The 17,233-nt window shown below is 29.7% G+C and overlaps 2 protein-coding genes and 1 pseudogene across 3 annotated transcripts; 1 reads left to right on the plus strand and 2 right to left on the minus strand.

Annotated features, from left to right (window-relative positions):
* Positions 1 to 358: 358 nt before the first annotated feature.
* Positions 359 to 2,465, minus strand: LOC112600152 (annotated as a pseudogene).
* A 519-nt stretch (positions 2,466 to 2,984) lies between these two features.
* Positions 2,985 to 5,430, minus strand: LOC112600214 (E3 ubiquitin-protein ligase TM129). Its single transcript, XM_025347394.1, has 6 exons — positions 4,954 to 5,430; positions 4,633 to 4,861; positions 4,245 to 4,478; positions 4,006 to 4,168; positions 3,286 to 3,428; positions 2,985 to 3,229 (listed from the first exon to the last, which is right to left on the minus strand). The coding sequence occupies exons 1-6, from the start codon at positions 5,162 to 5,164 to the stop codon at positions 3,094 to 3,096; spliced, it is 1,116 nt and encodes a 371-aa protein (XP_025203179.1). The 5' UTR covers positions 5,165 to 5,430; the 3' UTR covers positions 2,985 to 3,093.
* An 836-nt stretch (positions 5,431 to 6,266) lies between these two features.
* Positions 6,267 to 17,020, plus strand: LOC112600201 (splicing factor, arginine/serine-rich 15). Of its 2 annotated transcripts, none has more exons than XM_025347384.1 (18): positions 6,267 to 6,540; positions 6,903 to 7,031; positions 7,100 to 7,261; positions 7,341 to 7,494; positions 7,710 to 7,789; positions 7,868 to 8,008; positions 8,082 to 8,206; positions 9,590 to 9,737; positions 10,081 to 10,247; positions 10,322 to 10,554; positions 10,614 to 10,822; positions 13,092 to 13,263; positions 13,468 to 13,701; positions 14,005 to 14,118; positions 14,180 to 14,281; positions 14,465 to 15,232; positions 15,306 to 15,584; positions 15,645 to 17,020. In XM_025347384.1, the coding sequence occupies exons 1-18, from the start codon at positions 6,511 to 6,513 to the stop codon at positions 16,931 to 16,933; spliced, it is 4,536 nt and encodes a 1,511-aa protein (XP_025203169.1). In that variant the 5' UTR covers positions 6,267 to 6,510; the 3' UTR covers positions 16,934 to 17,020. The 2 variants fall into 2 exon arrangements, with proteins under 2 accessions (XP_025203169.1, XP_025203160.1); XM_025347375.1 differs by having other exon boundaries at positions 14,180 to 14,302; positions 15,645 to 17,019.
* The last annotated feature ends 213 nt before the right edge of the window (positions 17,021 to 17,233 follow it).

Raw genomic sequence — 17,233 nt, forward strand, 5'->3', positions numbered from 1 at the left:
TAAATGTACATATCGAAAACGTGTAAGAAATAAACATACTGTATTTATCTATTGTAAAGCGGTTTTATGACGGCACGAACACTATATTTCTACAACGAAAACGGCCGAGTGCCTCGCTCCGACGTATCGCTCTACAGTCTACTCGAACGGATTAACGTTAAACGATTCGTCGGCCGAGCGACGACGGGCCCGACAACCGAGTGCCCAACTCAAACGTCCCGCTGGCCTTAATTCTCGATCGCGTCGTCGGTGTTCGTCTGGACGACGTGCGGTCGTATGGATGTGCATTCTCGGATCTGGACGGAACTCGAAGACCGTCACGTACACCGGAAGACACGACAAAACAATAATATTACGATTACAACGTGAAGGTGTGCGATTGCTGTTTGGATCCGAACACACAGCCGTACGCTGTCCAGATCAGCACCAACGACACGAGGATCACGGCCAGCGGTACGTTCGAGTTGGGCACTCGGTTGTCGGGCCCGTCGTCGCACGATCGGCGGACCTCGTCGTCGTCGTCGGTCGCTGGCCGCCCGATCGTGGTCGACGCCACCGCCTTGCGTTTTGGTCGGCCGCCCGCAGCCACGCCGTTGCCGACCGCCTTGGCCGCGGCCCGGACGACGCGACGCGCCGCCAGCACGGGATACCACCGGTGCCGGTCGGCCAAGAGCGGAACCACCGCGTCGTCAGCCAACGGTTCATGTCCGCTCGGAACCGCTGCGGCCGACGACGTGCAAGCCGGCCCAGCCGGTAAATACCGACGAGCAGCGGGCGGCGGTCGTCGGCCGCCGTCACGGCTTGTCCACGGCGAACAGCCGCTTGCCGACGGCGAACGGAAACGCCAACGTTCCCGGATTCGAATTGTCATCGAACGCCGGTATCGGTACGGCGGCAGATTGTCCGTCGAACGGTACGCCGTACAGCAGTAGCGCCGTACACGGGTTTTCCGTTTCCATATCGATATCGTCGTCGTCGTCGTCATCGTCGTACTTGTTTCTGACGGCGGTGGCGGTATTCGCGGTCGGCCGTCCGACGTCTACTGGTGGCATCCAACCGCATCCGTTCGTATCCAAAATGAACCTGTACCAAAATACGTGCGTTCGTTGTACAGCGACTTGTAAAGGCTGGACAACGAATAGATATAATGATTTGAGACGTTCTTAAAAATACGTCCGTCGCAGATTACACTTCAATACCGGATTTAACGACCCCGAACGAGGATGTGAGGGTAAAATAGTTTACCTCTATTTTAGTTACTTATCAGTTATCACTCACTTGATCTTCCGTAATAACTCGTGCAGCTCGTTGGTCACCTTAAAGGTCTCGTGGCCTTTGTAATATGCTTCTTTCGCGTGCGGTATCATCACTCCTTGCATGTACCCACCGATTGCATCGGCCACCGAGACCATGGCTATCCTTCGGGTCTGGTCGCTGACGATCGTCTCGGATGTTTTGATTATCAACTTTACGTAGTCGAGGAATGTTTTTCCGTTGACTACGTTTTTGGGGATCAAATGATCCATTAACATCCGACTGCGCAACATCAATACATCTTCTTTAGTCCACGTCTTGTACATCATATCGTCAGTGTTATATAATGCAGTACCGACGTTAAACGTAGCAATTGCAGTAATAGGAAGCAGAAAAAAAAACAACTTGAATCATATTCAAAACTAATATCGTAGTTAATAATAATACCTATCATTTTTTTTAACGAATATTATTTTAGACTTTTTTGTAGAATAATAAAATATATTTATACATTTTAATTGTTGTTAGGGAAATATATGTTTGATTTCAGTTTTATAAGTCAGCAGTGTTTTCTACACATATATAATGTCTGTTGCAGTACAATTAATTAGGCACCTACCTTGAAAAAAATCAGATTTTTTAAATAAATTAAATAGCGGATATAAGTATTTATTTCTACACCTTTTAATTGTAACAAATTATTAAACAGAAAAAAATAATATACTCGATGACTATGGACGAGCGTTATTACTTAAGTAGGTACTTTTTTATTATCTAGGACCTAGATATATAGTTATTACTTATTAAAATGATTTCCGAATGGCGTTCGATTTATGTGAACTGCCGTGAATGAAGTGTTTACATTATTACCTACAGATTAACTGACCACAATAAACGTATTGTTAGTTGTTAGATACATACATTCTACATTCTGTACAATATAATTATCACTTTGAAAATGTTAAAAAATTATACACCTATGTTTATCGGTCCTATCGTTTAATATGAGCTAATAGCTAATATATATTTTAGTGTGGAATAATAATTTATTAACATTTTATGTATTCCTAATACTCCTTTCAATCTTCATTAGGTACCTACTCATTGTGTTTCACTATTATGGATTATTTTACATTATATTACATTCCTTTTATCCATAAAAATTAATTATTTTATCATACACCCAGTTTTTCAAGTCTATTTAGTCGCATTATAATATGAACCAATAGCGCATTCAGCGGAAAGGTAAACAATGAATACCTTTTTCATATAAGTAAATAATATATATATAAATATATTTACTGTTATTAAAATATCAAATAAAATTGATAAAATAAAAAATGTATTATATTATAATAATATGTGTATACATGTATAAATAACAAAAAGTTCCTATTTTTTATTTTTTAGCAATATACTATATTAAATGAAAATTGTATATCTCAATGTTTAAATTTTATTGCAATAACTTATAGATACTTTATCAAATCAAAAGCTTATAATTTTTCTTTATATCAATCAAATACTTAACTTTTAATTTTTAATGATTTTATAGCCTACCTACTGCATTGTTTAAAATTTAATGGGTATCTAATTTAAAAAGGGCAATTTTTATGTACACACACACACACATATATATATTTTAATAATAAAACATTATTTAGTTATTTATAACAAATAAAAAAAAAAAAAATTTAACATAGTTTTAAATCTTTTTAAATGATTAAGTCTTAACATAATAAATTAAATATTTGAGATTACAAAACATTAATAATTTAAAAGTTACTATTTATACTACAAACATTATCACAGTAGTAGTGTTGTCAAAGCAACAAGTACTTAATTAGTCTTGGCTAAATCAGAATTTTGTAATGGACAGACATCAAGAATGCAAAACAATTGGCGACAGAGTGGACAAGTACATTTTGATGATAACCATATGGTTGTGTCATTTTGAGGTTGCCTTGATTCATACCTAAAATTAACATAAATTTTATTTTTTATAATACAACATTATTGTATTTATCTTACCATTTAGCCATGCAATCAACACACCACATAGGTCTACATTGACACGAAGAACAATTTACATTGTCATTGCTATCTTCACAACATTTGGTTAACTTAACATCTGGAGGATTCACTAAGCAACCAGCGCATACTTCATCTGCTAACTAGAAATAATATTCTTGTATCAAAATTTCTTATTCTATTTTAATATTACTTTATAATTTATATGATTAAACAAACTAGTATGATAACAACCTTTCTTTTAGTTAAAATTAATTATGGGGAATACGTTATTTTCTTTTAATATTACTTTAAATTTAAATTACTTAAAACAAAAATAGATTTATAAATAAAATCTATAAACATATCTTTAAAATGGTCCAGTTATTTAAAAAATGTTTAACTAATTAAAGTTAAATTGTTTGTAACAATTATACCTAAAAGTTAATATGTATAATGTAATTATTGAAATATTTTAAAATTAAAAATCGAAAAAAAAATTAAGTGTTAACCTGGTAAAATAATCTACATTAATTTTTGTATTTAAAATATTATTATGTGTTGTAACTTTTAGAAAAAACTAGGTTATCACAATCATATATTTTAAAATTTAAGATAATACTTAATGCAATACACAATTTGGTTATTCAAAATTTAAATGTCAAGAACAAATATTTAAAAAATATTGTATAGGTCAGTGATATGAAAAAATAACATTAATTATTATTATTTTAAACATACTTCTGCTGAGCTGTAACCATTATATACTGGATTTTGGGAAACTTGATCACGAAATACTTCAATAAAACGTTCAGTTCTTGAGCGCTGTAACTTGACATTATCTGCAATTTGTATAGGATGTCCAATATGTTCTTCAAGTGTTTTAAAATCTTCAGACCTTATCCTGTGTAAAAAATGATCCAAAGTGTGTTTATGAAATTTAATGAAAAATATTAAAACTAATTAATCATATGAATTACCTAACAAAAAACCATTTAATTCGAGATCGAATTGGTATCACTTGAATGTTGATAAATTGTATACTACCCGGAGTGCCATCAGGTGTAGAATTATGGTTATCCGAACTGTAAACTAAGAAAGAACTTTCTGATTTCTTGGAAACATAAAGCATATAAGGTTTTATTGATATTATCCAATTTTGAGTAACGACTGTTCTATTTATTGTACCATAGGCTAACGTCAGTTTTTGAAGACTAATAAAAACATAAATCAAAAAAGATATATTATTAAGAAAAGAATATTAAATACATTATAGGTTGGTAACTATGAGATATTTAACATCCATAATATATTTATGTATATTATGTATATATAAAATTATATGGTACAGAATATAGTTTAGCATACCATTGATATTCAGTTGAAATTTCTTGTGCTATAATTGTCCAGTCATCAGGATTGTAACGACTCAAAATAATGGATAATGGATGGTTGGCCCAATTATTTGATTTCCATTTGGATATTACTGAAAAGCTAAAAGTGATAGGCAGCAATGCCAAAAAAATCAACTCGTAAAAGTTTACACTCACAAATGCTTTTTCATTGTCATTGACTAGAAGTGTGCCTAGTAAATATACTGAAAAAAGTTCACATTTAAAATAAATATAATCAAGATTTTGTTTTTTATGATATATTGAGTACAATATAACCTAAGTATTATGCACCAACCTAACGGCAGACTTGAGTGTACAATGATGCTATATGATGTTCTTTTGATGTGATGTAAAATGAAATTGTTGTATTCTTTGTCAATTACTGTATCAAACAGGTTTTCGACTGTCAGACCGTTAGATACAAATTCAGTAGTTCTGAGCACAAAACAAGCAGAGACGATCATGTAGAACAGAGTGTAAACCAACAATGACGTGTATTCAAACATCTTGGCAAGAATAAGAATGATTTAAATTAACAGACTTATTTGCTGGATAACATACTACATGGTTACTAAATCGGTGGACACACTAGAATAACATTTGTTGTGATGCGGTCTTTCAAATAATAAAAGCTAGACGAATTAATTACGATTAACGTTAAAGGTTAGAACTATTAGAAGGTTAAATTGTAAATACTAAATTGTAAATATTAAAACTAAACAGTAAATAGTATTTACTAAATACTCCTGATGCTATATTTACCGTAGAAAAATGATACCACGTCAACTCAAATAAATACGAGATAACCAGATAACGTTGTGATTGTGATAAAAGTGTATTCATTATTTAACGTCAAAAGCTAAAAAAAAAAAAATCCATACTAATTAATTAGGTAAAACCTATGAAAAACATCGATAAAGTGTAAACGTTACATCAGACCTTCTACTACTAATGCTAATTAAAAATAATAGAATGCACAATAGTATATTGATAATGTTGTTTTAATAATACTAGGTATATTACCTACATAAAACATAGGTATTAATATAGAGTTGTGTAAGGATGCAAAATCATTTTTAACGAATATCTTAATACTAAGATGATACTCGATACATTTTACATTAAATTACACCGTAGCTCGTAATTAATTGCGGTGTAGTTATCAGTTATGTGTTTCGTTATTTAAGATTAAGACATCAGCTTTTCAAATTAAATAAAGTATAATTGTTAAAAACATTAGGAATCAGGATCTCAGTAAGCCTAGTGTTAATATTTTACGAATATTTATTAAAAAATAAATCATAAAAAAATGTTATATAAAAAATGTTTTCACGGTTGTGTAATTGTGTGTATATTATTATAATTTTAAAATTGTGTACTATATATTATATTATGTTTTAATATATAAAATATTTTTTAAGTTTTTTTTAGATAAGCGCTAATACAGTAATACTATATCTATAGCTGCCGTGGGTCGTGGGAAATTATAGTTTTAAAACGATCCATAGCAGCGGCTGATGACCGAGATTTTAAATGTCAAAAGGAAAATTTTCATTTTCTAATCTGGCTACACTGTAATTGTATTAATGCCGCTGCCGTCGATCAGCGCGTGCTGTCGTTCATTACGCTGTCCTGAACCTGATCGTCCTAAACTGAAACGTAAATACGCCAAAATTTGCAATTTCCGATTACGGTCATTTCTGTGTTTTATTCCGAACAAATTTGAGTGTTACCGCCGCATTCACGTTTGTCATGTTATAAACGTCTCGTTTGGAGTCCGATCTCCGCCGTCGCGGGTTTTATTTCTTGTTACGCAGTGTTTTGCTGAGGATTGAGGAGTCGTCACACCGAGATGGAGGCGGTCAAAGCGTTCACATTTGAGGTAAGAGTTGATTGCGCACTACACCTGTAAATATTTTGTTTTAATATTCATAGCTGCTTGTGAAATGTTAATGATAGTACCTAATTTCTGTTCTTTTTGAATGAGCGCTTGATCCTTATTTTACGCCAACCTGAAATTTGATATTTTTATCGTTAACTTTAAGCTTTGGGACCGTTTACTGACGGCAACGGTTGTAAATCTTTGAAGTACTATTAATAATATTTTTACCATTATAATTATTACGATAAGTACAAATTTATTGGTGTCTTGAATAGAGAAGGTGGAATATGTATAGATTTATAATTTTAGTAGTATCACAGTTTATTGCAGCATATATATTTTGAGGTTTGTCATGTTTTCAGCTTTATTCCATCATGGAAATGAAGCCGCCAATATCAAAAGCAAAAATGACTGCAATTACTCGAAATGCAATTAAAGCCATCAAATTGTATAAACACGTTGTTCAATGTGTAGAAAAATTTATACAGAAGGTAAGAAGAAATTATAAACTCAATAAAGAAACTGTATTTAAGTATCATCTATCCTATTTCTTATTTAGTGCAAACCTGAGTATAAGATACCAGGTTTATATGTAATTGATTCAATTGTGAGGCAATCACGACATCAGTTTGGAAATGACAAAGATGTATTCGCTCCTAGATTTGCGCGTAATCTTAAATCGACTTTTACACACTTATTTGCTTGTCCAGAAGAAGATAAAGTATGTTAATAAAATATTTATGTTAAATGTACAATTTAGATACAATATAATCAAACTAATTTACTGTGTATGTTTATAGAGTAAAGTTATTCGAGTATTAAATTTATGGCAAAAGAATGCTGTTTTTACCACAGATATTATTCAACCTATTTTTGATTTGGCTGCCAATCCTGATTATGGGGAACATTCTCAAATAAATTCTTTATCATCAATGGACACTAGTCCAAAAATAAGTAATTATATTAATAAATGTTGTCAACAATATTAGTTTATAGTACATCTAATTAATATTATGATATGGTTAATTTTATGAAATGTTATACGTATTATTTTAAGTTACATTGAACTAAACTTTAGAATTGTTTATTTATTCAGACAATAATAAAGTATTTCCTCTTTTTTATATAGTATTAACTTTTGTATAACAATGTATTTTATTGTTTTATAGGTGTTAAAACAGATCTTTTTAAAAGTCAAGATAATACTCCAGTTAAAGATGATATGTCTAAAAATTTTGACACTTTACAAGTAAGTAGTTTGGTTTAATAAGAATAATTATTACTAGTTTTTTAGTCTATTATTATTAATTTGTTTTTAAAATTGCAGTCACAGAGTTTAGATACTGAAAATAAACCAATAGATCCAGCTATACTTGAACACATACAAGCTATTCAATCATTATTGAAGAAACAACCAGGTCACATGCAACAGTCATCTACATCTCCTCAAGTAAAAAAATCTGATGCAGTAAGATATAAGTTAAAATAATTGTTAGTAAATAAAAAATAAAGTTTGGTTCTTTTCTTGATGCATATTGTAGGTAAAATTGTTTGATAAAAAAATCCTTGATTATGATTATGGTGATGAAGAAGATGAAATGCTTAATCAATCTCCAGTATTCCATCAACAGCAACATCAAAATACTACCATTGATGGAATTGACAGGTGTGTTCTTCAAATATTTTCTTATGATTAATTCTATATGTTCAGAAAATGATGTTATCTAACTTTAAAGAATATCAATTATGACTACTAAATCTTTAAAGTTATACTTAAAAATAATATTCAAAGCTTAATAGTTGTTAGTTGTATAGGTATTACAAAAAAAATTTAAATATTTTGTTTTATACTTTCAAATATATTGGTTATCGTAAAAACAAATAACTTATATTAGTTTAGAACATATCATTACTAAATCAACTACAGAATGTATACACAATTTTACAACTTTTTCAAAAATATCATTGTTTAAAGAAAAATAAATATAGGAACTATGTTACTTCAAAAGTAGAAATCTACCTCTTCAAGAAAAGTGGTATAAGCTTCAAAGGTTTGTATTATTACATTTTATTTTCTTAGATCAGCAATGCTTTATTTATTTTAAAGGTACAAATCTTATGTGTTTAAGATATATCAATTAAAAACAAATATTACCATTTTTTGTGGTGAATGGATGCTGCAAAATAGGTTTTATTGAATTGAATACTATATTATGTATTCTGAATTGTATGTATGTTGTATTTGCTGCTTTTAATTTATTACAAATTATGTGTATATTAAGTATTAACCATTAAAACATTAAGAAATCTGATTTAATATAAATAATAAGCATCAGTTTTAATTTTTAAATTAATTAATTATATTATGTTATTATATAACAATAAATTATTGTTATTTATATCTCAACAATAATTCTTCAGATTTCAATTTACATTTTTTATTTGTATTAATGGACAACTGTGTTATAATCAAGAATTTGTCCAAATAGCTATTTTTTATATATTAAAAGTATCATAATGTCATCAATGTACAGAACATTTCAATAGGAACTTTATATTTATTTTATTTATTAATTGTTATGCGCATACTTCGTGTTTGGATTGCATGAATTTTTGAAATTAATTGGTAGAAAATTGTCATAAATGGTATGTTTATACACCAAGAAACTTGATGAAAAATATTGGTGTATTCATTTAAAAATTATTATTAATTGATCAATATATAATTCTCTAAGATTTTTAGTAAAATAGTTTTTTTTATCCTGTTAATATATACGTGTTTATATGTATTTATTTATTTAATAGTATAGTTGTTTTCAGGAAATTACTATTTGTAAATAATTTTTTAAGTCAACTTATTGCTGAATATTTTTTCTTATGATGATCAAGTAGTATGAAAATTTCAAACTTGATTAAAAATTAAATATTTATCAAACCATGCAGTTTTAATTAGGAAGTTGGTAGTCATTTTTATTCATTGACATTTTCGATTTTGAACAAGATTCAAGTTTTTAGAGATATTTTCTATTATTTTGTTTTTTAAATTCAGCCTATTGAATAACCCAGAAGTTCTGCGCACATTGCGCAATGTCGAAGGGTTAATGTCTACACAGTCTAAACAATTAGCAGAGTTGGACAAGATAAAAGAAATGAGAAAAGAAGCGGAGTTCGACAAACATCTTGCTCAGACTGTTCAGGTAAGATAACCAAAAATTGTACATGTGTAGCTTTAGCATAGTATGTTAAGCTATTCTTTAAAAATTTTAAAGAAATAAATCGTCAGTCCAAACACGAGTCCCTGTGCCTACTTTTGTTTAGTTGTTCCTCCAAATAAAAATTTCAGCGGTAACGAGCCATCGAAAGGTAGGTTTATATAATGAACGAGTGATCCAGTTTCCGAGCAATCAATTCCAGCTCAGTAAGTACTTAGATTTAAGTTCAGCTCATATTAGTAAATAATTTTATTAATTTATTTATTTATTTATTCCATAACTTAAACATTTTTAATATTATATATTTTAACTTAAATTTTTATTTCAGAATTTACCATTTGCTTCTGAATGTGAATTAAAACCAGCTCCTGTGGTTTCTCAAGCAGTTGGAATGATGTCAAACCCATATGTAAATCAATTATTTAGTACACAAATGTACCAACAACAACCTATGATGTCATTAGAATCTCACCATAAACCTTTACCTCAGATAATGTATATATTTTTATTCAAATTGAATATAATCTATAAACTTTTTGAAATAAATAATTTATTTGTATTTTGTATAGTTATGATGATTCGAACCAGTCTAAACCTGAAGTGATAGATCTAGATCATATTGCATCACCTCCTCAAAATAAACGAGATACAAGGCGAGATGGATATTCATCAGGTCCATCACGTAAACGATCACCTAGAAAGAATAGTCGTGAACGTCAACGAGAAAGAGAAAAGGAGCGTGAAAAAGATAGAGAGAGGAGAAAAAAATATTTACCTCCATTTAAAAAAAATCATTTAGCAGGTAATAAATATTTTGAAGAATTTGTTTATATTGTTGTTAAATTTGTATGATTTTTACAGTTGTAAGCACTACTCTTTGGGTGGGTCATTTATCAAAACTCATACACCAAGACGATTTATATGGATTATTTCAACCAATTGGTGATATAGTTTCATTAAATTTAATATCACCTAGAGGATGTGCTTTTTTGTGTATGAACCGAAGACAAGATGCTGCTCGTATAATGAGTAAATATCAAGGGGAAAGATTACAAGGAAAACCTATGACAGTATGTATACACAATATAATTTTTTTATATTCATTATTAACATTTTTAAATATAGGTTATTATAATATTATTATACATTTTAAACAAATTTATTTTTTAAATAAATACACTATTGATGGATAATTTATTTTTAAGCTATCATTTAAGTTTCTAATCACAAGTAGTATATTTCAGGAAGTTTTTTTTTATTAAACTCAAAAGTAATTTATTATTTGGATAGTGAAATAAATTAAAATTATGATTTAAATTTTTTGTTTATTGTATATAATCTATTTTTTCAACAACTCTGAAGTTGATATTTCTTTTATCTTTGATTAATATTGAAATTAATTAAAAATATTTACTTAAGTTATTGTCTGTCATGTATGTATGGATAAGAAAAAAATTCAATGATTATTTAACTGCTGGTATTATCAATACCACAAAACTAAAAGGTTCTAATTTTTATCTAGTTTCTTAAAAGTAGATCTACTGATAAAAGTTTCATTTTTGAGTTCCTATTATAATCAGTATATTTATAACTAGGGCCCTGATTTATATGCATTTGCATGTTTTTTCTGAACAATCCAAAAAGTAGTTAGGTAAGCTTCAAGTTTGATCTAAAGTCAATAGATCCGAAATATTAAGTTTTATTTTACATATTTTGTCATTTTTTGAAATGTACTGCATATTTCTGTATTTTACGATTATTAAATGCATTATATGTAATATTTTGTTTATTTTAATTAGAATGACGTATTTATAGTTATATTTATAGACTTATAATCAATGTAATTTAACAATGTCGTTTTCCTATTTTATTTAAAACCTTTGGGGACAAGTAGTAATCTGTTATTGTGTAGGTTTAGTAAATCATATATTAGTCGTGTTTAGTGTTGGGAATAGATAACTTAAATATTATCTAGATAAAGATAATAGATTATTGATAGGAATTTATCTAGATAAAGATAGTAGATAAAAATTACTTAAGTATCTAGATAATAGATAATATGTAAATGGTTTATCTAGATAAAAAAAATTGATAATCATATTTTTGTATTTTTTATATCATGTATAAACTATGCAGACATTCAGAGGCTTTACCAGAAACTTCCCAAGATAGGGGAAACCACTAGATTAAATACCAATTAGAGGGAATAGGGGTCATACTCACCCAACTCACGGAGATTAAATTTTGTAAGCAATAGGTATAACGTTTTGTATATAATAATATAAATATATCTGCTTACTAAATATGTCCATTAAAATCTATATCCAACCCGTGGAAAAATCCTAGATACTTTATTGCCATGTACTGTACTATTTAACCTTCTCTGTAAACTTAACAAACCAAAGGGAGTGACTTGTTCCTTCTATCACCCAAAATAAGCCACTAGAACTATTACAGATGTAAGATGTTTCAATCAAAAACCGCTTTATACTTAAATTGAATATCACTAGTCAAAACCCGAACTAAGGATAGGTAGGAACCTGATAACAACAATAAGAGCACTAGAGAATGACAAATGAAAATAATAATTATAATATAGCTGCAGTTATACAATCAACGTCTACGGGCCGTGTACCGTGTAGGAGACAGACCCGTATGTTTTCCTGGGTAATTTCAAGAAATATAGGAACATAATATTATATGCAGTAATAAATGCATAACTATAATTAAAAGGTATTTGCAGAAATACGTTATCTTTATTATAAGTAATTAGTATTTTATATATTATATATCATATAAAATGTTGAGTTTTCCATTATGTAAAAACGTATATAGGTACTTTAATATTAAATAAATACTTATACATAAAAAATATCTAGATAAATTAATATAGATAACTGAATTTTTTATCTAAGGTAAAAGATGACCAGTAAAATTGAATCTAGATAAGATAATAGATAACAATATTTTCATGTAGATAAATTCCAACACCGGTCGTATTTGTTGTGATCTGAGCACGCATAATTTTCATTCGATTATTTATTTATATTTAATGAAAATAAAAGACTGATCAAATTTTTGCATGTATTTATTTTATAGGGTATATTTCTATAAAATAAGAGCATTAATGCATATTTTATAGTGCATATTTCTGAAATATTTAGAGCATATAAATCCAGGTCTTATTTATAAGTATCAATTCAATTAAAATGTATGAACTGCATGTTGAGAAAAATTTTTACTCCACATTCTCAAAATATTAATTAAATATTATAAATGTTACCAATGTTAAAAATAAGCAGAAAATGATATGATAACTAATTTTTTAATTTGTTTTAGATTGCTTGGGCTCCGGGTCAAGCAATGAAAGATAAAGAGTGGAAAGATTATTGGGAAATTGATGATGGAGTATCATACATACCTTGGGAGAAGTTAAACAAAGAAATAGACTATGATGAGTTGGAAGTTGGAGGAATGTTAGATGAAGATACAATGCCTGAATGGCTTAAAAGTAAGCTATTTTAAGAATTTTTAATGATACTTTAATGATACCTTAATGATTGTATTTAATAAAATTATTATTTTCTTTAAATTACTTGATTTTAAATGCCTGAACAGTTGTAGAATTAATATTTAAAGTAGTGTAGATAACCATAATATCAATTCCACTATATAAAGATTAAATATTGTTATTTTTTCTCTAATTAATTTTCAGCTCATTTAAAGAACTTACGAACATCTAAGAAAAATGAGAAAAAAGAAGAAGAAAAAGTATCTGAAGGAAGTCAACAACCACTAAATACATCTAATTTTTTTGACCCACAAGGTGTTCAATCTCCTAGTGTTCAAAATATGCAAATGTCCCCTGCTCAAAACAGTCAACCCAATCAGATGAATTTCAATATGCCCCAGACAATGAACATGCCTAATCCATTTGGAATAAATCCTAGTATGTATAATTTGTAAACATCTTTTTAAACCTTTTAGTTAAACTATCAGGTGCGTTAAATAATAACTTTACTTGATTGTACTGCTTTAAATTTTACTTCATTGTTAATACAATAAATAATAATCATAAAAATATTATTTTTTTTTATTGAAAATTATCATATTACACATTAGAAATTAGAAATTAAGCATATACTTGACAGCAGGATGTCTAAATGGTGTTTAATGCATTAACAGTGCAGTTGCATATATGCAACACTAGTATTTCAATGGTTAAAATAACTTTATTATACTAATTTTTTAGGATTAATTAATCCAATGATGAATCCTATGATGCCTGGCACTATGGCTCCCATGGGAATGGGTCACCCTTCTATGATGATGATGAATAGAATGCCATCACCATTTGGACCTCCACGTGAGTTACTTTATAACAAAAGTGTTTATTAAAACAATTAAATAACTTTATATCGGTTTAGCAAATATGTCTATAATGGGAAATCCTCAACAAATGGCAATGTCTAATGATGCACAAAAACCACTTGGTGTACCTCCAGATATGATGATGTCTTTTCCTTTTGGTATGAATCTGCCATCTCAAAGTAAATAATTGAATGCATTTATTATATTTGTTAAAATTCTTGGAAATAATTGAGTACATTCAAATTATATATTATTTTAAAAATATCAAAACTATAATATAGTACCTATAATGATTAAACATTTTTAAATATATTTTTGACATGTATATTTATTTATTTCAGCTGCAGCTATTTCTTCTGCTCAGACAATGATGGGGTTAAATCCACCTACTGTAACGTCTGGAACTAGTACTGCTCCCACACTTTCTCAAAATACAAGTCATAAAGATAACCTAAACACAACAAATCCTCCAAATCAATTAGACCCTTCTACGCTTATGCAATTTAATTTACCTCCTCCTCCAACACTTCCAAATTTATCTGATTTTGCACGAATTACAAGTAACACTAATATAAGCAATGAAAAATATGATCCTAATATTTTAGGCAACTCTGAGACAGAAGATTCTAAAGACTCTGTTAGAAACATTGAACGAGATGATAGAATTCATGGAATAGATCACAGGAATCGTAATTATGATAATAGGGAAAGAATTGATAAATTTTCAGATAGAGATATCAAAAACGATCGTGGGCGAAGAGATGATTTATCTCAAAGACAAGATCCAAGAAATCGTATTAAAGGACCTGAACAAAGAGAGAGGAAATCATCACGCTGGGGTGATAAAGTTAATGAAGAAGTGGACAATCCAAATAATATTGATCGATTGTCCATAAAAGAAGGATTGGGTATAGCTCAAGTTCCAAACATAGCACAAATAGATAATGTAAAAGATATTTTGATGCAAAATAATTCTTTGCATCAAATTCTTGATCATGTAATTCAAGACAATATGGGTAATCCTCCATTCCAACCTGGCATATTTGGGCCTAACAATGGACCACTTCCAAATCAAATGTTCAATATGCCCCCTCAAAATTTTCCACAAGGTAAATAAATAAATAATTTAAGCAATTATATAAATATTTTAGAGTATATTTTATTTGTTTAAATTAATTTTAGATGGTCCTAGACCGCCTGTTATGGAGAATAGCAACATGAGAGGGCGGGGTGGATGGAACCGCGGAGGCCGTGGAGGATTTAGAGGACGTGGAGGATACAACCCACCAAATTGGGATAATAACAATGGTCCACCCAATTGGGATACAAACAGTGGACCTAATTGGGATAATAATGGACCACCGCCTGTTTGGCAGAATCAAAGTATGAATAGAGGAGGTATGATGGGAAGAAGTAATTTAAGACCACCATTAATGCAAAATGTGATGGGCCGTGGCCGAGGTAATAAATACTGAAATAAATATCACATAATTTATTTAATATGTTTAATTTATATTTTAGATAATTGGATGGGCAATAATTTATCTGCTAATAGAAGCAATCGTGATTCAGATAAATGGGTAAGTCGGGGAGGTAGTCGTGATTCTGATGGATGGAGTGGTCGTAGTAGACTTTCTCCTTGGAGAGGTAATGGTAACCGGCGACGAAATGAAGACTGGGAAGGACCTAATCAACAAAAACGCTGGAGACGTGATGATAATCCTGAATGGGATGAACAACAGAAACCTTGGAAACGTGGAACAATGAATGAAGAAGAAGAAAGACAAAATATCAAACAAGGGTCATCATGGGCTGCTAGTAAATTAAAAAACCGTGACAATAATGATGAACGTTCTAAAAAACCGAGCAAATGGGGTGATAAAGAGTCTGATGATAATACTAAAGGAGATCGTTGGAACAAAAAATCTGTGGAACACACTTCATCTGTTGATGAAGTTACCGCAGAAGAAGGTCCACATCAAACAAGCGGTCCAATGGATTTAGACAACTATGAAGGTGAAGGTGTTGATAATATTGAGCAACTGCATAAAGTCCAAGATCAAGAAACTGTAAGCTCAAACATGACGTTTAGACAGCATGACGAAATTGAAAACAAGGAAGATCAAAAGGATAGTCAGGAACATCATGAATTTGGTGTTCATAATGCCGATTCAAATAATGAAGACAAGAATGTTGAACAAAACAATGAAGAGCAACTTAACAGAGATCGACAATTTGGAGATTATCAAAATGATTTAACTAATAACTCACAAGAATTATTCCATGATAATATTAAAGAAACACAGCAGATTTCACAAAAAACACCAGTTGACAACTTTGAACAGCAAAATTTTGAAGAAAAACAGCATGATGAGTATCAACCTCACGAAGAATATCAAAAAGATACCACGGACAATTTTAATTCTCAACGAGAAAATGAAATAAGACAAAACAATGAAGATTTTGAACAAAATGTACAATTTAAATCTGATTATAATGATACGAAATATGAAAATGATCAACCTAATAATCATCAATCTTTTAATGAAGAATCTTCTCACAATTTAAATAATGATGAGCATTATTCAGATAATGCTATTGAGTCTCAAGTAAACGAAGCTAATCAAGTTATGAATATAGAAGAAAAATCTTGTGAACCTCGTGATGACTTCTATTATGGGGCAGATTGTGAGTCATCTTTTAACATGGAACAACAGAATAATGAGATTCTTCCAATTGAAGAAACAGTAAATGTTCCAACAGATAATGAAATTAATGATATCAATACGGCAGAATTAAATCAAAGTTAAAGAACTTTATACCTTTTTAACAATTTATTATATATATATATATTCCAAATGTATAAATTTACTATTGTATATTCCATTTAAATTATGAATGGTCTATGTTGAATGATAATAAAATTAATTGTTATCATTTTTCATTAACCATTTTTAACCTAATAATTTACTTTATTATTCTATGAAACATTTTTACTCATCATTGTATAATGATATAATTAATTGGTATAATATTGTAAAAAATGTTAAGTATAAATACAAAGTTGTAAAGTGACAACAACACAAATATTATTTTAAATGAATCATTTT

The sequence above is a fragment of the Melanaphis sacchari genome, unplaced genomic scaffold (assembly GCF_002803265.2).
Source record: "Melanaphis sacchari strain LSU unplaced genomic scaffold, SCAv2.0 Contig0_pilon_pilon, whole genome shotgun sequence".
Lineage (NCBI taxonomy): Eukaryota > Metazoa > Arthropoda > Insecta > Hemiptera > Aphididae > Melanaphis > Melanaphis sacchari.

What these genes read in the sequence shown, in the direction of transcription:
- LOC112600214 (XM_025347394.1), bottom strand. Translation starts at nt 5,164, where the DNA reads ATGTTTGAATACACGTCATTGTTGGTTTACACTCTGTTCTACATGATC. An exon ending in ATTTCAACTGAATATCAATG is followed by an intron (nt 4,479 to 4,632) that starts GTATGCTAAACT and finishes TGTTTTTATTAG; the next exon opens with TCTTCAAAAACTGACGTTAG. An exon ending in ATTAAATGGTTTTTTGTTAG is followed by an intron (nt 4,169 to 4,244) that starts GTAATTCATATG and finishes TTTTTTACACAG; the next exon opens with GATAAGGTCTGAAGATTTTA.
- LOC112600201 (XM_025347375.1), top strand. Translation starts at nt 6,511, where the DNA reads ATGGAGGCGGTCAAAGCGTTCACATTTGAG. An exon ending in TCAAAGCGTTCACATTTGAG is followed by an intron (nt 6,541 to 6,902) that starts GTAAGAGTTGAT and finishes TCATGTTTTCAG; the next exon opens with CTTTATTCCATCATGGAAAT. An exon ending in TGTGATGGGCCGTGGCCGAG is followed by an intron (nt 15,585 to 15,644) that starts GTAATAAATACT and finishes TTTATATTTTAG; the next exon opens with ATAATTGGATGGGCAATAAT.